The 24,103-nt window shown below is 37.9% G+C and overlaps 1 protein-coding gene across 1 annotated transcript in view; it reads left to right on the forward strand.

Annotated features, from left to right (window-relative positions):
* The window catches only part of TWSG1 (twisted gastrulation BMP signaling modulator 1), a 61,842-nt gene extending 38,152 nt beyond the window's left edge, over positions 1-23,690 (forward strand). The window contains exons 4-5 of the mRNA XM_090285149.1: positions 13,397-13,663; positions 22,052-23,690. Coding sequence (XP_090141275.1) covers positions 13,397-13,663; positions 22,052-22,233 — 449 coding nt within the window. The 3' untranslated portion in view covers positions 22,234-23,690. The remainder of the gene's footprint in view (positions 1-13,396; positions 13,664-22,051) is intronic.
* The last annotated feature ends 413 nt before the right edge of the window (positions 23,691-24,103 follow it).

Raw genomic sequence — 24,103 nt, forward strand, 5'->3', positions numbered from 1 at the left:
TTCCCTGGCTGGGTGGCTCAGTTGTTTTGGGTCCCATACACCAAAATATTGTGGGTTCGATTCCTGGTGAGGGCACATACCTAGATTGTGGCTTTGATCCCCTGGTCCAGGCGCATACGGGAGGCAGCTGATTGATATTTCTCTCTCATCTCTTTCTCCCTCTCTCTGTGTCTCTCTTCTCCCACCATCCCTCCCTTTTTTCCTCTCTCTAAAATCAGTAAACATATCCTTGGGTGAGGATTGTAAAAAAAAGAATATAAATGTATTCCTTGTATATAAACTAGTGTGTTCATAGATATAATAGATATATAAAGCATTATTTTATATTACATTTGCTTATATTCGATGGTATTTACATATAGGGTGGGACAAAGTAGGTTTACAGTTTTTCATATGGAAAATAATGCAAGAATTAATAAATAATAACACAAGAATCAACTGTTGTGTGTACTCACAACTGTAAACCTCCTTTGCCCCACTCTGTATATGTGAATTAATATTTTTATAGAAAATAGTCTAGGAGGAAATTAAAAGTGTTTATCCTTGGGAAGTTTGAGAGGAGGAATGAAGGGATTTTTTTTTATCTCTAATTTTTTTATACTGTTCAATTTTTTTGTAAGAAACGTGTATTAGAGTTGTGAATAAAAAATGAGTACTTAGCATATTAAAAAATAGATTATCTTCCTTTATATGAGACTTTAGTAAAATATTCTTGATAAAATAAAAGCTGTTTTTAAGGGCTTTCTGAGGAAAGTCTCCACAATGTATTAAGTAAAAAAAAAATTAGCAAGTTGCAAAAGTGTGTTTATAGAATGCTATCATTTGTGTTTTAGAAAGAAAACTTAGATAGACTATTGTGGGTGAAATGTTCATCATCCTCTCTCTGACCAGTTAATTCTTCTTCATCTTTAAAATGGAAGTTCAAGTGTCTCCTTGTCTCAGAAACCTTCCTCATTTGACAGAGATAGGATCCTCTGTGCTCTTCACATTGCTTCTATTACATCATGCAGTACAGGCTACTATAATTGTTGTTTTGCATGTCTCTTCTAATAGAGTTTAAACTTCTTAAAAACAGGGATGGTATCATATTGATCTTTTAAAATTAATCTTTATTTTTATCAAAGTAGGATATATGCCTATACTTTAAATATATGCCCGTAGTGCTAAAACAATCCTGTGTTGTACCTCTTCTTCCCGACCCTTTGATCCTGTGCCAGAGACAACCACTTTCATCTCTTTGGTATTGTATTACTCCCATAATTCTAAATAATATCCTATGTTAGTCTTGTGATTCTTTGATGTTAGAAACTGTCTGTTGACTTCTTATTTTGGTAGATGATAATTTAGCTTTTCTCTTTCCAATACAGTTTTATCACTACTTCTAGTTAAATCAGTAATTACTTTAACAATCCATTGAATAAATGAGCATTCCGTACTAGTTTGATGTACGTAATGTAAACACTGATTTACTAAGTGAATAATTCTATTATCTCTGTGTTTTTTTTTTTGTATTGGATTATATGTACTGAAAGATTTCCTTATCTTCCAGGCTTTGTATTAATGTTTAAAATTTTTGCCTTTTCACTTTTAATTTCCAAGAGCCCTTATGTGATTGTCCTTTGGGGGAACATACTGTTCTCTGCCCCCACCCCCATTTTTGTTGAATTTATTGAGAGGACAATGGTTAACAAAATCATATAGGTTTCAGGTGCACAATTCACAACACACCTTCTGTGCATTGTATTTGTGTTCACCACTCCAAGTCAAGTCTCCCTGCACCCTCCCTACAACTTACCCCCCACCCCCAAATACACTTGTCTTGTTATAGATGTCTTGCTTATCTTCCTGGGACTGATAATTACAGAGTTTGGTTGTTGTTATAGTTTTTCCTTCTACTCTACACTGTTTCCATTTCCTCAAATGTCTGGTGATCCTGGGCCATCTATTTGTATGTAATAGTCACTCTAATGCTGTCTAGAATCCCTGTGCTTACAGACAGACGTGGAACTAGTTTGCCTCATTCTCAGATGATTGGAAGATGAACTGGCTTTTGCATTGAGGAGCCCTCTATCTCACTATCTATGTAGATCTTTCCCTTTGGGGTTGTACACCCTTTTCACACAAGAATCTTTGAGTTTCTTGCCTAGAGTGGGGCTGGGGTAATTTGGCTGGCTGCAGATTTTCTGGGATTCTGATGGGCGATGTCAGCATACTGTCATTTACTCTCCTTGTTTCTTTTCATCCTCATCTTCACTCTACAATTTTTGGTGTTTCTAGTCCAGGGCTGCTTTCATTTAATTTCTGTAAAGAATAGCCCTCTCATCTCCTATAGTTGTGGGAGAAGAGAGACAGGAATGTGAAGGCATAACCATCTTCAAAATAAGCTTGTCTCTGTAATACCTGGTGTCTCCAACTCCTGAGTCTTCCTAGAGTTCTGTGGTTACATCTGCCTGGGAGGGAGACTGCTCAGTCAGTTACATTTAGCTCTTAGGTTCTTCCAAGGTGGAGTTGGTGTTTCAGTTTGGTTTTCCTTATGGTTTTATAGTGAATTTTGAGAGAACTGGGACAGAAGTGTTTTTTCCTTTGTTACCTTAGATTCATCTTGGTATATCTAATAGCTAGTATTGTGTCTTGCACATAGAAGGTACTCCAGCACATTGAAGTGTTTTATGACTGTCAAGTAAGTGAATTCTTAATGTATTATTCTCTCAAGGTGAAAAGTTTATTCTGTGCTCTTGATGGCTATAATTTTTATTATGTCAAGTCAACTAAAAGAAGCTTTGAATTATTTAACATGATTAAATAATGTACAATGAAAGTAAAACAGAAAATAAGCATATTAACCCCTAATGTACATATACAAGCATTTAATTTAACATGAATGCCATATACACAAATGCATTTTCAGCACTGCCTAAAATAATGTGTGGAATGTGTGTATGTGTGTTGTGTGTGTGTTTTAATCATCACACAATGGTAACAGTGCCATTCTAGGAAAGGTGGTTTGTAATTCTTCTGCTGAGAAAGAATAATTATACATGCTCATATCTCTACAATTTTAAAAGCAACTTGTGTTTTTCTGGGCTAGTTCTCATTTTAAAAATTATTTACCTTTTAAGGATTTAATACCAGTTTTAAACATCCAGTGAGTTTACAGTGTCGCTTTATTTTTCATTTTATTTATTTATTAGAGAGGGAAAGAGAGGAAGAAAGAGAGGAAGAGAAACATCAATGGGTAGTTGCCTTTCGCGTGCCCGCATCTGGGGACCTGGCCCACAACCCAGGCATGTGCCCTGACTGGGAGTCAAACAGGCGACCCTTTGATTCATAGACCGGCGCTCAATCCACTGAGCTACACCAGCCATTTTATACTCAATTGATCTTTTTACGTTCTGGGACAAAATAATGATATTTCAGGGTTTTTTGTACAGCAATACTCTTTTCCTTATAGGCAGTTCTCTTCCACATTAGGCTTTTTAGATGTCCTTTGTAAACCTGTGGCCACTTGCCCTTCTAAATTGAAACGCTCCCAATACTTTTCATGGGTCGTGCCCAGACCTCTCGAGAGGACCCAAATCAGTGTGCAGCCTTCCCTTCCTGTCTCTTTCTTTGGACTTTTAGTTCCTATTTTGCCTAGCAAGCTTTCTTCTCCAACTGCCTTATATAAGGATATTAGTTTCTCTTTTCTGATTTTCTCTTAAGGTAAGAGTAACCACTATAGCTCATTTTCTTCCCTGCTGCCCTGTGGATTTTGGAACCTAGATCTCTATCCACAGGTTTTCTTTTTAGTTTGTTTTGTTTTTACTTTTCCAAATATACACAAAATAGAGAGTTCAGTGAACTGCTATGTACCTACTCCCCATCTTCACTTGTTTCATTCATTCATCTGTCTAGCTTCACACTGCTTTTTTATTGGAGTATTATAACTTCATTATACCTCCAAAGTCCCTAAGTTATGCAACTCAAAAAGAAAAAAGGGTAAATTTTCTTACATAGTACAATGTCATTACCACACCTAAAATAATTAAAATACTTCCTTAATATTTAATACCCAGTTCATATTCAGATTGCCCTAACTGACTGTTGTTTAGTTATTTTAGTCAAAGTAAGATTCCCACAAAGTTTACTTACTGAATTTAGTTGTTACATTTCTGAAGTGTCTTTTATTTTAAAACAATTCCCCTTTCCCTCACCACCTTTTAAAATTCCATTGACTTGTTGAAGAAACTAGTGAGTTATGATGAATAATATACCACATTCTGGACTTGGCTGATTGCTTCCTGTGGTTATTTAACTTGCTACTCTATTTTCTCTATTTCATATAGACTAGAAGTTAGAGCTAAAGGCTGATTAGATTCAGTTTCAGTTTTGGGGAGATGGGGTACAGTGGTATAGTGTACACAATAATATCTAGTTGTCCTACTTTTGGTGTTGCTGAGATTGATCAATGGGTTCGGATGGTGAAAATCTGATCCCTTAGTGGGAAGTTCTCCACCAATCTTTTTTAAAAACATTTTATTTATTTATTTTTACAGAGAGGGGAAGGGAGGGAAGAAAGGAGGGAGAGAAACATTGATGTGAGAGAGAAACCAATCGGTTGCCTCTAGTATGTGTCAAAAACCTGCAACCCAGGCATGTGCCCTGATGGGGATTCAAACTGGTCACTTTTCACTTTGTGGGACAGTGCCCAGTCAACTGAGCCACGCCAGTCAGGGCTTGCCACCAGTCTTTTACCTGCTGCTTCTCCCTTCAGTGATGACCATTGCCAATGTCAATAAAGGCAGAGGAGTAAGTGGAAGCTACATTAACCTCCTCCCATCCAAAGTAACCAACTGAATGCTAATTGGAGAGAAGCCTTATAACCATGCACAGACACAAGCCTCATCACCATGACATGACTGGTATGAAGTGCAGAGGAGGTGCAAGAGGGCTGGCTGGACTCCCACAGGCAGCAGGTGAAGTTCCAAAGGGATATTTCAAAGGTTGGGGGTGCCCCGTGAAAAGTGTGGGGTTTAAAACTCAAGCTGGGCTCCCTAGTCTACAGCACCAAAGCCAAGAAAGGAACTCAAATGACATATGGCTGTGAAAAGCAGCAAGGTTTTTGTATGCCAGAGAGAGATGGTTGGAGACGCAGAGAGCCTCTTAAAGTGCCAACACACAAAATTTCATTCATTGCCACTTACCCTGGGCTCCAGCAGGGGGGAGGACAGAGTGGACTAGAGATGTGAGAGGAGAGTCTGGAGTTGGTAGCTCAGGGGAGAGAGCTGAAGAAACAGCCACCAGGATCCCTGTGCTGAGTCATTCCCCATACCACAGAGACCATCTTTCTCAGGCAGAGCACTCCACTACAATTGGCATCAGCCTGAGGGGAAGCAATAGCTCCATCCACAGAAATTACTCTGCCCCATTCTGTGGTACTTAAGCCTTGCTGCTGAGCAGTACAGCTGGAAGACATTTACTCTTTAAGCCTAACAGGAAGCCTGCAGGCAGAGGAGCATCTCTAGGAGCTCTGAGACTAGCCGACACTCCCCCAGGCCAGGTACTGATAAAAGCTGGCCTTGGTGCACAGCCTGGTTCATTCTGCGGATCAACAGGCCTAGCAGAGGGAACCACAAGCTGTGGATCACTGATAGCTCCAAACAGGTTGTCCAGGGCCAGTCACAAACAAGGTTTGACTTAGGTCTACACCAGAGTTTTGCAAATCTGCCTGATACGTAGACAAACACAAAGGGCAGCCAAAATGGGAAGACAAAGAAACAGACCCCAAGTGAAAGAATTAAGAGAATTCTCCAGAAGAAGAACTAGATGAAATGTAGGCAAGTAATTTGTCAGATAGATAGTTTAGAGTATTGATTATAAGGATACTCAACAGCATGAAAAAAAGACAGAAACCGTAAAAAGGGACCAGTCAGAAATAAAGAATGCAATATCTGAAATAAATAATACATTGGAAGGAATAAACAGTAGGTTAGATGAAGAGAGGATCAAATTAGTGATTTGGAAGACAAGCTAGAAAAAAACACCCAAGCCAAGCAGCAAAAAGCAAAAGAATTTAAAAAATGAGTACAGTTTAAAAAACTTTTTGGACAACATGCAGCTTAACAACATCCACATCATGGGAATGCCAGGAGAAGAGTGCGAGCAAGGGATCGAAACCTATTTGAAGAAATAATACTAGAAACTTCCCTAATCTGGTGAAGGAAAAAGACACAGAAGTTCAGGAAGCTCGAAGAGTCCCAAATAAGTTGTACCCAAAGAAGCCTACATCAAGACTCATTATAATAAAAATGGCAAGGCTTAAAGACAAAGAGAGAATCCTAAAAGCTGCAAGAGAAAAACAGGTAGTTACATACAAGGGAGCACCAACTACACTGTCATTTGATTTCTCAACAGAAACAGTTCAGGCCAGAAGAGAGTGGTGTGAAATATTCAAGGTAATGAAAAGCAAGGACCTAAAACCAAGGCTACTTTACCCAGCAAGGCTATCATTTAAAATCAAAGGAGAAATAAGGAGCTTCCCAAACAAGAAAAAGCTAAAGGAGTTTGTTAGCCCCAAACCAGTACTGCAACAAATGTTAAAGGGCTTGCTTTAGGAAGAAGAAGAAGAAAAAGAGACAAGAAAAAAAAAAAAGAGAAATAGTCTAACAATAAAATGGCACTAAATACATATCTATCAATAATCATCTTAAATGTAAATGGCTTAAGTGCTCCAACCAAAAAACATAGGATGGCTGATTGGATAAGAAAACAAGACCCATATATATGCTGCATCGAAGAGATACATCTTAACTTGAAAGATACAGACTAAAAGTAAAGGGATGGAAAAATATATTTCGTGCAAATAGGAATAAAAAGCTGGGGTAGCAGTACTTATATGCAACAACATAGACTTTAAGACTAAGGCTATAGTAAAAGACAAAGAAGTACACTACATAATGATAAAGGGAACAATCCAACAAGAGGATATAACCCTAGTGAACATTTATGCACCCAACATAAGAGTACCTAAATATGTGAAGTAAATCTTCATGAACATAAAGGGAGAGATCAACAGAAACATAATCATAGTTGGGGATTTTAATACTCCATTGATTTCAATGAATAGATCTTCCAGACAGAAAATCAACAAGGAGACAGCAGCCTTAAATGACACATTTTTTCTCATTTTCATTTCATTTTTTCTCCTTAATTGAATGTCCTGGAGTTTCTTTCATATTATTATCTTCATATATATAGTGTATATGTATATATATGTGTATGTGTGTGTAGTTACATAGAGAACCCTGCTTGGGCTGTAACACTTTATATACTTATTGGCCATAGGTGGACATTTGGATTATTTCCAATCCTTTACTATTACAAATTATAGTATAATGAAAAACCATGATATTAGTAGATACTGTCAAATTCTCTTTCAAAAGAGTTGTATCATTTGCATTTCCACCAATGCATTGTAGTAGTGTGCCTGGTCCCAACAACATTACCTAGAAATTATGTTGCCAAACTTTTGTTGTTGTTATTATCAAACTTTTGTTTTTTTGTTAATGGGTAATAAATGGTAGTTTTAATTTTTATTTCTCTTGTTACCAGTGCAACTATGACTCCATTCATAGGTTTAAGGACTACTATTCATATTTACTTTTTTGTGAATTGCTTGTTCATATCTTTTGCCCATTTTTCTACTGGATTATTGTTTTATTCATTATTTAGAAGTTTAAAAATACATATTAGGGATATAACCCCAATATCTGTATTATAAGTGACACATTTTTCCCAGTTGATCATTTGTATTTCTTTAAAGATCTTATTTCTTTATTTTTAGAAAGTGGGGAAGGGAAGGAGAAAGGGAGAGAAACATCCATCGGTTGCCTCTTCCACACCCCCAGTTGGAGACCTGGTCTGCAACCCAGGCATGTGCCCTGACTGGCAATTGAACTGGCAACCTTTTGGTTCACGGGCTGGCTGGCATTTAATCCACTGAGCCATACTAGCCACAGCTGATCATTTGTATTTTAACCTTGCTTTGTTATTTTTGATCCTGGAAAGTTTTTTATTTTATGTAATCAACTTTATTGGTGTTTTCTTTTATAGGTTTTGAATCATGGTTAGTCTCCCTCACTCCCAGAAAGTATTTGTATGGTTTGGTTTGTTTGTTTGTTTGTTTTACATATAGCTTTCTAATATATTTGGAATTTATTCTGGATTATGTGCAAACTCTGTATCCATTTTTTTTCTTTTTCAAACAACTACCACAATTTATTTAAATGTTATTTATAAAGTCCTATATGATTTATTCAAAATTCTCCTTCTTCTACACATTAGATATACTACCTTTATTTATCATGTGCACTTTTCTTTGTTTCTGGTAATTCCATTTGTCTCTGTGTCTATTCATGCATCAATAGCACACTCTTTCTTTCTTTCTTTATTTAAGACACAGGAGCATTTTAAAAATCCTCACCCAAGGATATGATTAGATTTTAGAGAAGGGGAGAAAGAAAGGGAGAGAAACATTAATGTGAAAGAGAAAAATAGTGATCTGTTGCCTTCTGTATCCACTCCGACCCAGGATGGGACCCGCAACATAGGTATGTACCCTGATTGGAAATTAAACCTATAACCTTTTGGTGTATGGGTCAATGCTCCAACCAACTGAGCCACTCAGGGCAATAACATGCTTTTTAAATATCTAGTAGGGCTAGGACCCTTCCCCCAATTCCTCCTGTGCTGCAGTATATTGATTTCAAATATATATATACACATACTAGGGTCGATAATAGGATATTTTTCTTCCTTTTGAGTTTTCATGTGTTCTTTGTAAAGGACTTCCCAACCAGGCTTAGCTCTTGGAAACTTATTCTCAAGAAAGTTATTAATGTAGTTAACAGAAAGAACACTGATTTCATTTCTTAAAACATTTTTTTTCCTGAGATCTTCTGCTCTAAAATACAGAAACAGACCATTGGACAATATTTAGTTTTTGTGTAATTGAAATGCTGTTTTTTGTGTTTTGGGCCTAACATTGGACTGGACTTAGGATAATGTGCCAACATAACAATTAGGTCTGATCTTTTAAATGGAGCCATGAACTAGAACAGCAACTTGGCCTACTTAAACTAAATCTAGCCTAAACTAAAATGGCTTTCTGTTTTGACTTCTATTATTATTTACTTGCCTGCTTTATGGTTTCTGTTTTTTAAATTTTTAGTTGATGGCCATTGTTCTGATTTTAACCCCTTAAATTAATTTTATCTGTTCTATAATTTCATATAAATGGAATTATATAGTACCACACAGTGGCTTAAAATGCATTTTAGAAAAACATGAAATGATGCATGATTTAATAATGGACTAATTTAAGAAATTATAACTTGATCCATTTTTAATGTTCATTTAAACAGTGAATTAATGGCAGATGTTAAATTTTAAGAAAAATTAATAACTTACACCAGTGAAGAAAAAACATAGCAACTATTGACTTTTTCATCTTGGAACATGATCTTATGGAACACTAGAATTCAGTGGTGCACTGTTTGGATAATGTTAATTCAAAAATACTAGATTTTTTCTGAGATTAAGGTCATTTCCAGTAATTAAGGAAAATATTATAGGCTCCAAGACTAGGCTGGGAAGTCTGCTGAAAACCTGCTTAGCAACAACTTGTTAACCCACTTTGCCACACCACTCACGGATCCCAGACTTTACCCTGGCGAGTGGTTAAAAGGGGTTTATAAAAAAGGCCAAAGAAGGTGGGAGGTGTCAGATTATGGGCAGTACCTATAAAACCCAGGAAAACAAGATCAGATAGCTATGCACTTGATACTTGGAACATAACCCAGAGCCTTTGATAGACTCTGCCACACTGTTGATCAAATGTTTCTTCTCAAATCTTTTTTTTTTCATTCTTTTTTAAAAAACATACTTTATTGATTAGGCTGTTACAGTTGTCCCAATTTCTTTACCCTCTGCTCCCCTCCACCCAGTGATCCCCGTCCCTCCAGTTGTCCCACTTCCTTAGTCCATGCACTTTGGTTGTGCATATAGTTCTTCTCAACATCTTCCTGTCTGCTCCACTCCCTACTACTATGCTTCTTAATTCCTGTACCATCTCCCACCCTTTCCTCCCTTACCCCTCCCTGCTGACCTCCCCTCATAATGTTCCCCATACCTATAATTCTTTTCCCACTCTTGTTGCCTACTTAGTTTGCCTTTGTTTTGGTTCCCTAGCTTCTGTTGTTGGTTGTCGTGATACAGTTTTCATTTTAATGTTCATAGTTTTGATCCTCTTTCTCCTAAACAAGTCCCTTTAACATTTCATATAACAGTGGTTTGGATCTGATGAACTCCTTCAGTTTTACTTTATCCTGGAAGCACTTTCTCTGCCCTTCTATTCTGAATGACAGCTTCGCTGGATAGAGTATTCGTGGTTATAGGTTTTTGCTTTTCATTACTTTGAATTTTCTTGCCAGTCCCTTCTTGCCTGTAGAGTCTCCTTTGAGAAATCAGCTGAGAGTCTTACTGGGATCCCTTTGTACATAATTCTTTTCTTCTCTCTTGCTGCTTTTAAGATTCTCTCTTTATCCTTAATTTTTGACATTTTGATTATAATGTGTCTTGGTGTGGTTCTCCCTGGGTCCAGTTTATCTGGAACTCTCTGTGTTTCCTGGACCTGTAAGTCTATTTCCCTCCCCAAATTAGGGAAGTTCTGCTTCATTACGTTTTCACATAATTTTTTAATTTCTAGTTCTTCTTCACCTTCTGGCAACCCTATGATTTGGATGTTGGCCCACTTATAGCTGTCCCATATGTTTCTGAGTCTCTCCTCATTTTCCTCTTTCTGTGCTGGTTGACTATTTGTTCTTTCCCTATGTTCCAATTTGTTGATTTGACCCCTGGTTTTCTTTCTCTCACCACTAGTTTTGTATGTGTTTTTGTTCATTTCAGCAGGATTAGCCTTCATACCTTCCCTGTCTTGTTTAAGATCTGCTGTTAAGTCTGTAAGCATTTTTATAACCAATGCTCTGAACTGCCCCTCAGAAAGATTTACTATCTATCTGCAGAGCCATTAGATTAGGTATTTGCTGGCTGGTCAGCTCCATCACCGGGATCTCTATCATGATCTGTGCCATCCTGACCATTTTGTGTTTACTTTTGCTTCCAGGGTGGGGCTGTCACACCTACGCTATAGGGGATGGAGCCCTGTGCACTCATCACAACTGGGTAACCCTTCTCACCAGGCTGTGGCGTCTTCTTTGGGGGTGAGGATCCAAGATGGATTCCTGCCGTTCACTCTCTGCTGAGAGACCAAGAGTCTCCTCCTCTGTCCCCACCCATTCTGGGCCTCACAATCCAAGGCAAACGAGGTGTGCCTTCCCTTGCATTGGAATCACAAGCTGACGGGTCTGTTCTGCAGCCAGGTGCGCTCCCCAGGTGCTTCTCACCTCCTCTTAAATACGGGTGTCTGTGCTCACTGCCATCCCACCACTATCGCCACTGCCTCCGCTGCCAACACAGCTTGACCTCTCCACCCCAGCTTGGCCCCTCCTACCTGTCTGGATGGGCACCACTTCTTTATAACTTCATATGTTGGACTTCCAATTATTTTCTGTAAGTTCTGGTTATTTCTGGTTTTGCAGTAGTTGTATTCCTTCTTAGTTGTGGAGGGAGACAGAATGTGTCAGTCTAGGCCTCTATCTTGGCTGCAAGTCTCTTTTGTGTATTTGCCTCTGTCCCCAATTCTTAACATTAATGAATTCGCTTTATCTCCTTACTCTCTCCCTTTCCCTGCACCCACACACATACTCACACTCACACATGTATGGGCACACACCCTAACAGTCATTCATTTCTTTTGAATGTTTAGAAGGCAGGCCTTACAGATGATGTCCCATCACTACAATAATGGCTCTCTATATTGTGGTTCACTTATCGCAGCCTCACTATATTGCGGGATTTTTAAAAATATTATATTTAATTGTTTATCGTGGATTTTTCACTATATCGTGGGATTTTGTGTTACTCTATACGTATGTTGTTAAAGTTACGTAGGCTTAAGTGTAGAATATGTTTAAGAACATAAGTAGTGTTTATAAAATATGGAAAAGGTTAATAAGGGAGAGGGAAAGGTTAATTAGGGACTGGGAATGGTTTATAAGTGTGTGGGAAGGGTTTATAAAGCCTTAAAATATATATAAATACTAAAATAAATATAAGGTTCCTACTACGCGGATTTTCACCTATCACAGGGCGGGTCTAGAACGTAATACACATGATAAGTGAGGGAATACTGTACTAAACGGTCTGTATTTTCCAACAAGGACAAGTAGCATATAGCCCTCCAAATGAGGAAGCCAACAACATTGCCACCCAATCCACAAACCCTATTTATAATTTGCCACCTCTCTCAACAGTATCTCTTGTTCCTTTCTAGTTCAGGATTGTATCATTTAGTTACCCTGTTTGTTCAGACTCATTCAATCTGAGACAGTCTCTTAGTCTTTCTCTTGACAGTTTAATGACTACAGACCTTACATTATGTAGGATGACCCTCAACTTTTATCCACCTAATGTTGACTGGTGATCATACTTAAGTCATGCATTCTTGGCAACAACATCACTGAAATGAAATTATGCAGTATATCACTTGGCCATGTAAACCTTGATCTTATGGTCACATTGGTGTCTGCCAGATTTTTCCACAGTAGTATTTTGTAGTTTTCCAAGAGTACATCAATATGTTCCTCATCAAACCTCCAGCCACTAGCCTTAGCATCCATTGACAACTTCCATCTGAATCACACACCTCTATGATGGTTGCCAAATGCTGATTTCCTATTTCCTTCATTCCTTCTACATTTATCAGTTGGCACTCCAGTAAAAGGAAGAGCTTTCCATTCTCCATGTATGAATTCATTAATGTATAATATAAGGACTTACCAATTTCTGTTTTGTTTACAAGGTAGTAATTTATTTCTCATTTGTTTTAATGTTAAATTATTGATTTGGACAGTGGGGGAGCTCCTTCAGTTTGCCTCCTGTATTTTTTCGACATGCCTCATCATTCTTTACTTTCTGGCACAAAAAGGGTCATTTTGCACTTTCCCTGATCCATCCCTAGAGGCAGTCTTTTCTCCAAGACCTCTAGTTCCCCTTAGTGTTAGGTTAGGTACCAGATGGGCACTCGGTGTGTTTGATGCTACTGAAGCGTTATCACTTCTAGGCCCACTCAGCTGAAAAAAAAAGAAAAAGAAAAACTAGAAAAATAGTGTATAATGCTAGATGTCACATAATTTTAATACGTTGGAACTTTGATTACAGAGCAGTAACTGACAATAGCTTATGGCATTACAATTAGTGAGAATAATAAACTTCTTCTATTTGCTCCTTCAACCCCCAGGTATGTGTAATCCTCGAAATTATAGTGACACGCCTCCAACTTCAAAGAGCACTGTGGAGGAGCTTCATGAGCCAATCCCTTCTCTCTTCCGGGCACTCACAGAAGGAGACACTCAGTTGAACTGGAACATCGTTTCCTTCCCTGTTGCAGAAGAACTTTCACATCATGAGAATCTGGTTTCATTTTTAGAGACTGTAAACCAACCACACCACCAAAATGTGTCTGTTCCCAGCAATAATGTTCATGCACCTTATTCCAGTGACAAAGGTAATTGCCAACAATTAACTTTTTCTATCTTTCCCCCTCACTTTCTGTGTGGTCTGTGAAACCTATATTAAGATTACCTTTTTAGAGCAGCATTTTGGTTTTGAGTTTGTATAGTTTTAAATAAATTCTGGAATTTAATAACTCCACATCCCTGAGTAGATAAGGAATCACATCAAGCATATTGTCACAACTCCTTCATATTCTCAGTGATAAAAGTTATATTGGAATATAGATATATGGTCTCAATATTTACATTAGACTTTAATTGTAATTTTCATAAGATAGCAACAGTACTGCTTACCTAATACAGTATAAGTATTGCTAATGATCAGATAACATTCAAAGTATCCTTGGAAATCAGATTTTTATAATATCTTTGATATCACAAACAATGCTAGGTTATCAGCAAGTCAGTATTACAGATATCTAATTTCCAGGTATAAGCTAACTACACCCAGTTTTCTGCAAATGAACACTGTTGGTCAGAAAGGAAACTAAATGAGAGGACGACATATACAACTTTGAGAAACATATTAGAGAACATTTATTAGTAAGGATAGGTTCATACCTTAATTTTGGAATATAAAAGGCATGTAACTTTTAAAATCTGATATTTTTTAAATAAGTCTCTACACAGTTTTACTGTGGAAGAATAAGGCAATTATAAAAATTATAGTTATTTCTTGAAAGATGAATCATACATAAACAGTATAATTTGTGCTTTCTTTTCTATTTGGCTTTTTGTTGTGGTCTCCATTTCAACCCTACCTATCTAAAATAGTATGAACTTTGGGAAAAAAACAACAGTATGAACTTTGACCATCAATAGAAAAAGGAAAACAGTTGTTAATCGTACGCGAAATTAGAATTGTTATTTCCTCTTAAGTTAAAGTACCTTATAAGACAAATTTTAGATCCTGGAAAACATCATTAGTGAATGGAATGTGTCTTGCTACCATTTTCCTCATGGTTATAATGTAAATAATCAACAATAGATATTAAATAATAATTCATAAATGTTCTCAAAGATTATTTAAATTCATGAAACAATAATTAGGAAGCTAATTCTTGGAAATACCAACTATCCTTCAAGACATAACTCAAGGTTCTTCTCTGTGACCCCTTCCATAGGTGTCCCTCCCCCAAGAAGAGGTATCCACTTCTTACTTCTTCTTCCACATTTACAGTTTGATTTGTTGTCTGCTAACTTATAGGTGTACCATTTTCTACTTAGTTCCTTGGATTCTCTGATTACTCTTTGAGTTCCTAATAGCTATTCCCTAAAAGATGTTTAATAAATACTAATTGAATAAATAATGAAGTAAGTTTGGAAGGTACCAGTCACTTGGAGATTTAAATGCTCCCCTGTCCTGTTCACTGTTAACCCCTGTGACCTGCCTGGTGTAGTGCTGTGTTAGCCTCCTCAGTTTCCCTCTTTAACCAGATCCCATCTTCTATACCCACCAGTGGTTCTACTGTCTGTTAATGCCAACCATCCACTATAGTCAGGCTTGCCTCCCTCCATTCCTATGCACACTACACCCATCTCCTTGTGACATTTTGTATTTTGTTACCTGGTAGCTTTGCATTTAATTCTTCCTAAAACAAGTCAAAAAGTTTTTCATTAAGCTTTCTCTTACTATTCACACACCTGGAGATTGTAAGTTTTATAAATGGTTCTGTATTAGATCAAAGATGGTGGAGGAGTAAGTGGAAGCTACACTAACCTCCTACCAGGACCAATCTGGAATTACAACTTAATTGTGGAGAAGTCATCCGGAATAACCAACTGAGCACTAGCTGGAGAGTGGCCTTCGAACCACGGACAGACAGAAGAGGCCATTTCATCCTTACATGACTGGTAGGAAATGCAGAGATGTGAGAGTGGTGGCTGGGCTCATACAGGCAGCAGCTGAAGGGATGGAGAAACATCTCAGCAGCCGGGGCTTCCAGCTGGGCTTGCCAGCCTACAGCAACAGAGCAAAGAGTAAAACAGCATCCAGCTGTGAAAAGTGAAAAGCCACAGGGTTTTTGGCCAGCCTGAGAGAGACTGCTGGAGAAACAGATTCTTAAAGGGACCGTGTGCGAAAATACATTGGCACCCACTTACCCTGGGCTCCAGCAGAGGGAGGGCAGAGTAGACTAGAGATGCTTAAAGGAGAGTTTGGGGCGGTGGCTTTGAGGAGAGAACTGAAGGAGCAGCTGACCGGGTCCCAGTGCTGATTCATCCCCCATACTGCAGGCAGACTACTCCTCTCCAAGTGGTGTCAGCCTGATGGGAAGCAATAGCTCCATCTGCAGGAATTAATCTGCCCCTACCAGCACTGCTTAAGCTTGATGGCTGATCACAGATTGAATGCATTAACAACTGATGGAAACAGACAAAGACAGTGAATCTCTGATAGTCTCAAACAGGCTGCCTAGGTCCAGACTGGGACATGATCTGATGTCACCAGGGGTGGATCCAGGAAGAAAAGAAAGTACACCTCTACAACAGTATACAAGATGTGGGCACAGTGACTCTTAGTCAGCTAGCTGGAGGGAAGGACCCAACAAAGTGTAACACAACAACAACCAAAAACCAAGTACAACCAGACAGCCCAAATAGACAGCATAAAGGGCATCCCAAGAGCATCAAGTTCAGGAGACCAAGGAGACTGCACCACTGAATTCCACAGTTCTCCTACCACAGAAGGACATGCCATGAAGACAGGAAATCAAAGCAGATCAATATAAGACTCAGAAACAAACAAGAAGAGTCACAAAAAAATGATGAGACAAAAAAACACCCTCCATCAAAAGGAAAAGAGGAATCCTCATACAGAGTGCTAAATGAAATAGAGGCAAGCAGACTATCAGACATGATAATAATGGTTATAAGGAAGCTCCATGAGCTCAGCAAGCTCAGAGAAAACTACAAAGAACTCCAGGGAAGCTACAAGGAACCTACTGTGAACTACACCAGCATTAAAAAGGACCTAGAAACTATCAATAAAAGCCAGGAGGAAATGAAGAATACAATTTCTGAATTGAAAAACACAGTAGAAGGAATCAAAAGCAAGCTAGATGAAGCAGAAGATCTGATTAGTGGGCTAGAGGACAATGTAGAAAAAAATTCCCAGACAGTGCAACAAAATGAAAAAAGACTGAAAAAGAATGAAGAGGATCGAAGAGAACTGCAAGACAACATGAAACATAATAATATCTGTATCATAGGGATACCAGAAGAAGAAGAAGAGGAGCAAGGGATAGAAAACCTGTTTGTAATGACAAAAAACTTCCCTAACTTGATGAGAGAAAAAGTCACCCAAGTCCAGGAGGTACAGAAGGTCCCAACCAAGGTGAACCCAAAGAGGCCCACTCCAATACACATCATAATTAAAATGGCAGCATTCAAAGACAAAGAAAGAATCCTAAAAGCAGTAAGAGAGAAACAGCTAATAACATACAAGGGAGCTCTGATAAGGCTATCAGCTGATTTCTCAACAGAAACACTACAAGCCAGAAGGGAATGGCAAAAAATATTCTAAGCAATGAAAAACAAAGGCCAACAACCAAGACTACTCTACCCAGCAAGGATCTCATTCAAAATCAAAAGTCAAATAAGGAGTTTCCCAGACAAATGAAGGGTAAAAGAACACATCTCCACCAAACCAGCATTGCAAGAGATGCTAAAGAGTCTGCTTTAAGAAGATGAAGAAAGAGAGACAGAGAGGAATACAGGTACAAAAGGGAGAAATCACAATGAATAAGTATGTATCAATAATAACCTTAAATGTAAGTGGATTGAATGCTTTAGTCAAAAGACATAGGGTAGCTGAGTGGATAAGAAAACAAGACACATATATATGCTATCTACAAGAGACCCAGCTCAGAGCAAAACATCTACACAGACTGCTAGTGAAGGGATGGAAAAAATATTTCAAGCAAAAGGATGTAAGAAAAAAGCTGGGGTAGCAACACTTATATCAGACAAATTAGATTTCACAACAAAGGCCATAAAAAGAGACAAAGAAGGACATTTCATAATACTTAAGGGAACAAACAACCCAATCACCAAAGACTTAACACTTGTAAACATATATGCACCCAACATAGGAGTTCCCAAATATATAAGGAAAATCTTGGAGGATTTCAAGAAGGATATCGACAGTAACACACTCATAATATGGGATTTGAACACCCCATTGTCAACAATGGACAGATCATCTAAGTAAATAAACAAGGAAATTATGGCATTGACAACACTCTAGATCAATTGGACTTAATTGATGTATACAGAATCTTTCACCCCCAAAGAAGAAAAATATACACTATTTTCAAATGCACATGGAACATTTTCAAAGAGAGACCATATGGAAGGACACAAAAAAAGCCTCACCAGATTCAAGAAAATTGAAATTATATAAAGCATTTTCTCAGATCTACACCAAGAAGACAGACAATCCCATTATAAAATGGGCAAAGGACCTGAACAGACACTTTTCCAAGGAGGTCATACAGAAGGCCCATAGGCATATTAAAGGACGCTCAACATCACTAGCCGTCAGAGAGATGCAAATTAAAACCACAATGAAATACCACCTCACACCAGTCAGATGGCCATCGTTAACAAATCAACAAACAACATGTGCTGGCAAAGATGTGGAGAAAAGGGAACCCTAGTGCACTGTTGGTGGGAATGCAGACTGGTGCAGCCCCTGTGGAAAACAGTACGAAATTTCCTCAAAAAACTAAAAATGGAACTGCCTTTTGATTCAGTGATTCCACTGCTGGGATTATACCTGAAGAATCCTGAAACACCAATTCCAAATAACCTATGCACCCTTATCTTCATAGCAGCGCAATTTACAATAGCCAAATGCTGGAAACAGCCTAAGTGCCCATCAGTGGATGAGTGGATCATAAAACTGTGGTACACTTACACAATGGAATACTACGCAGCAGAAAGAAAGAAGGAACTCCTACCTTTTGGTACAGTGTGAATAGAACTGAAGAGTATTATGCTCATTGAAATAAGCCAGGCAGAGAAAGACAAATACCATATGATCTCAACTAATACAGGAACCTAATGAACAAAACAAAGAAACAAGCAAAATAGAATGAGAAGCATGGAAACAACGGACAGACTGACAGTGATCAGAGGGAAGAGGGGAGAGAAGGAGAAGGAGCTATTCAGGGAACTAGATTTAAGTGACCTATGGACATGAGCAACAAGGTGGCGGATGATTGTTGAAAGGGATATGGGTAGTACAGAGAAGAGCAATGGGGGGGGATGGGACAACTGTAATAGAACAATATGTACGCACAAAAAATAAAATGTAAATAAAATACTGTGCTTAAGCTTAAAAAAAAATGGTTCTAGAGACTTCTGTCCAAGATGGACTCCTAGACAGACACATTGGGTCTCTCCCTCCACAACTAAGAAGGAATACACTGTTTCCTCACTTATCGCGGGTATTATGTTCTAGACCCCCCCTGCAATAGGTGAAAAACCGAGAAGTATGAACTTACATTTATTTTAGTATTTATATATATATTAAGGCTTTATAAACCCTTCCCACACACTTATAAACCATTCTCAGTCCCTGATTAACCTTTCCCTCTCCCTTAACCTTTTCCACACTTTTATAAACACTACTTATGTTCTTAAACATATTCTACACTCTTAAACCTACGTAATTTTAACAACATATGTATACAGTACTGCAAAATCCCACGATAAATAATTAAATATAATATTTTTTGTGAGGCCGCGATAAGTGAACCGCAATATAGAGGACTACTGTACAACTACCTCAAAACTAGAGACATCCAGAAGTTACAGAAAATGGAGCTGCATGGAGGTCTGACAAACAAAGAAATAAAGAAGAAATACCCAGACAGGAAGGAGGAGCAGAGCCAGGGCAGAGAGGACGTGGTATGGTTGCCACAGTGGTGCAGCAACAGACCAGCGGAAAGTGCAGTCACACGTTTTAAAAAGTCGGGAGGGACACCTGGAGAGTGTTCCCAGCTCCTGACCAGACTGTGCAGCTCCTGGTTCCAGCACTGGGAAAAATCAAGCCTCATTGCTTCTGACTGTGCAAACCAGTGAGGGTTGGGGCAGAGGAAGAAATTGCCAGTATCTCAGCAGAGTCTGCTTGTTTAAAGGGTCCCCACAGTCCTAGAACATCTGCAGACCCACCCACTCTGGGAATGATGGCCAGGGCAATGGCTAGAGAGGCTCCAGTCCCATACAGAAGTGGGAGAAGTGCCTGGAAAAGGAACAAGTGCTGAGCAGGCAGCATTGTTCCCTCTCAGACCCCTCCCACAGACACAGTGCCAGAACGTGATGAAACGGGTTGCCCTGTACACATACAAATACCTAAGGCTCCACCCCTTACAATGTAACAGGTGCGACACCTCTACCTAAGACACAGAGGCAAACACAGGAGCCTGTCAAAATGATGATACAGAGAAGTGCGGCCCCAAAGGGGGAACACATCAAGGTTCCAGTGGGAGAACTAAGCGACAAGGAGCCAACCTAACAGATGAGGAGATAGCCAACCTACCAGATGCAGAGTTCAAAACAATGGTGACAAAGATGCTCACACGCTTGACAAATATGCTTGAGTATGGCAGACGCATAGGGAAAAAGTGAAGGCTATGCTAAGGGAAATGAAGGAAAATCCACACAAAACCAATGGTGAAGGAAACCAGGGTTCGAATCAATGATATGGAATATAAGGAAGAAAAAAAACAGTCAACCAGCACAGAATGAGGAAACAAGAATTGAAAAAAATGAGGAGAGGCTTAGGGAACTCTGGGACAACTTTAAACGTGCCAACATCCGAATCATAGGGATGCCAGAAGGGGAAGAGGAAGATCAAGAAATTGAAAACTTATATGAAAAATAATAGAGGAAAACTTCCCAAATTTGGCAAAGGAAATAGACATACACGTCCAGGAAGCAAAGGGAGTCCCAAACAAGCTGGACCCAAAGAGGACCACACCAAGACACATCATAATTAAAATGCCAAAGTTGAAAAATAGAGAATCTTAAAAGCAACAAGAGAAAAGAAGAGAGTTACTTACAAAGGGATCCTTATTAGACTATCAGCCGATTTCTCAAAAGAAACTTTGCCGGCAAGAAGTGACTGGCAAGCAGTATTCAATGTGATGAAAGGCAAGGACCTACAACCAAGATTACTCTATCCAGCAAAGCTATCCTTTAGAATGGAAGGTCAGATGAAGTGCTTCCCAGACAAGGTAAAGCTAAAAGAGTTCATCATCACCAAGACATTATTTTATGAAATGTTAAAGGGACTTATTTAAGAAAAAGATCAAAACTATGAACACTAAAATAACAACAAACTTACAACTATCAACAACTGAATCTAGAAAGTAAAAACAAAATCCAACTAAGCAAACCAGAATAGGAACAGAATCATAGGTATGGGGATCATTTGGCGGGTTATCAGCTGGGAGGAGGAAGGGGGTGTAATGGAGATATGGTGCAGGGACTAAGAAGCATAATTGGTTGGCACAAAATAGACAGGGAGAAATTAAGAATAATATAGGAAAGGGTGAAATGAAAGAGCTTATATGCAGGACCCTTGGACATGAACTAAGGGGCATGGGATTGCTGGAGGGAAGATGGGTACTGGGCAGAGGGGAGCAAAGGGGGAAAAAATTGAAAGTACTGTAACAACATAATAAAATATACTTTAAAGTGATTCTATAAAATAACTTAGCCTTTAATCATAAACTCTATTAATGGTTTTTATTGTCCTTTATTTCAGGTACCCTGTCTTCCTAGCTAGGTAGTCATATGGAGTTAACCACCAGGAGAACTTAAAATTGAAATAATCAAAAGTGGTTGCTTGGAAACCAGGACTAGAAATTGTTATTAGCAATAATGAGTATTTTCTAATAGGTAATGCTGAAGTGTGCCAACATTTCTAGTCATTTAGTATCATTTGAATTACTTAAGGTTATTTTATTTTATTGTAAATTCTCTGTATAACTTTAGAAGAGTATTTTTCACACTTCTTTGAGCTGGCAAATTCTCTCTTCATAGGAAATCTTATCAGAAATGCCCAGTTTAAAAAGCACAACTCTGACACATGGCAAATGTTGTTAAGTCCAGTCTAACTTTCAGATCAAAGTCTGAAACCTGTAAAGTGATGAAGGAAGCCCTTTTCATTCTTCAGCTGCAGTGGGAGACTCTGGGTTTTTTCCTTCTCAATGTTCTTAACAAATGTGATCTTTTTTCCTATACTTCATCTGTTGTTCTGTGCATACTTGCAATAAGAGAACTAAGATGAAAAATTGTTAATATTAATCTAAGTACTAAAGTATTTTTTATTTTTATTTCTTGCTCTGAAATCTTAATTTTTTATTTTTCAGAACACATGTGTACTGTGGTTTATTTCGATGACTGCATGTCCATACATCAGTGTAAAATATCCTGTGAGTCCATGGGGGCATCCAAGTATCGCTGGTTCCATAATGCCTGCTGCGAGTGTATTGGTCCAGAATGTATTGACTATGGTAGTAAAACTGTCAAATGTATGAACTGTATGTTTTGAAGAAGGCAAAGAAATAGAAACCAAAGCAATTGAGTCAAAAAGAAAAGTATGAAAAGCTAATTACTGACGTCTGCTGGTTGAATCAGAATGTGAGCAGGTTAACAAGATGTAAAGAATTTGGACTGAGTTACTTTTAAAGTATGTCAAAATCCAGCAATGTGTTAAATTATGGTAACTGATCAAATTGATTTTACTGTCCACTAGCCATAAGCCCTTTCCTCTAAATACACGCACAGCTTTAGTCATATTAGAAGCAGTTGCACAGAGAACACCTTGAAAGATCTGAGGTTTTTAACATAAAGCCTGATGTCATTTTCTTCTAACATTCCAAAAATCTTTTGTTTTGGAAGTGTTAGAGTGTGATAATGTAACTTACTATTTTTTCATGTACTAATCATAGGACACTGAGTTTTCCTAGCTGTATGCCATTCTTCACTGTGCCTTGTATTGTTTATCTGTTCTATAAATAGGATAGATATCCAAATATATTACACTGAGAACTCATTAAAATCATCATAAAAAGCTTAAGTTCAAACCTTTTAATGTTGGTTTCAGAAAATAAATGCATACTATATTTTACAATTTAAAATTCTTACATGATAGAATCCATCCTATAATACACATACTTTAGGGAAAGCTGTAGGCAAAGTTTCTTCCCTTCTATCCCCCTGCCCAAAGTGCTGATGTAGGTAGTATTGAAGAGTCTATATCAAGAATTTCAGGGCATACCTATGAGACTGCATTAAATATACTGCTAGTATAAATAGTTAGGAAGTTAAAGCATTTCTCTGTCTTAAGGTACCAGCTTAAAGATCACTAGGAATGGCAAACAACTCTTAGGTCAGACTCCATGTAGAAAGCAAGGAAACAATTTATCCCTTGTACAGAAATGGTGAAGCTGAAAACTGAAGCTGCACTCGGGCAAAGAGGGAACCCGTTCAGCCTCAGTGCACAAATCCATGTTCTGCCATGGATGAGTGATAGGAGGGGCTAAAGAAAGAATTTATGGATATGGACTGGGAAGGTGGAAAATGCTGGGGACTCTAATGGGAAACAAACTTAAAACTATTTAATTATTTTGTTACTTGTTAATCTTTTTTTAAGGTTTATATCTAGATCAGATGTTCTTAAACAAGTATAACCATACAGTAGGAAGTTAAGATTATGAAACCAAAATATCTTTTTTTCAAGATGTTAACTTCAAATACACTACAGAATATTTTGTCATCTTTTTATATAATGTGTCAATAAAAATAAACTTAGATACTGTGTGCCCTTCATACTAGTAAAATTGCAATCCTCAAGCATCTAAACATATTTATAATACAGACTTAACTTTACAAAATTATTAATTTCTGAAATAGGACACATTTGAGTTACATGTAACTTTTTAGGAATACCTCTTTATATGTCTAACTATTTTAGTACATAAAAATCAATAATGCTCTTAGACACTTTGTATTTGTATTCATTATCTGAACGGTAGTTAGTTACAAGATCATATGTAATATTATGATTATCATGAAGTTTGAAGCCTTAATGCCTTTTCTGCTCTTTCAGATAAACCTAATGAATACTCCAGGTACTTCAGCTTTTTATAAAGTTGAAATTTAGCTTATCGATGTATTTTTTTAAATAGGAAAACATTGGGGTATCCTTTTCTTACTTTTACCTAGAATGCCTCTGTTTAAAAGTGCCTTGAAAACATTTTCACTCCTGTTCTTCATTAATAATGCCAATGAAGCTGGAAGTTTTCTTGAACTTGAGAATTAAGGTTTTAAAGGACTCTGTAGCCAGTTTTTCAAAGTAATTTCATATTTACCTGTGAATAAAGGAATACTTTCTGTGTTTATTGACAACATGCTTAATG

Source organism: Furipterus horrens, unplaced genomic scaffold (genome assembly GCF_987537825.1).
Source record: "Furipterus horrens unplaced genomic scaffold, mFurHor1.1.pri manual_scaffold_8, whole genome shotgun sequence".
NCBI classification, from domain to species: Eukaryota; Metazoa; Chordata; class Mammalia; order Chiroptera; family Furipteridae; genus Furipterus; species Furipterus horrens.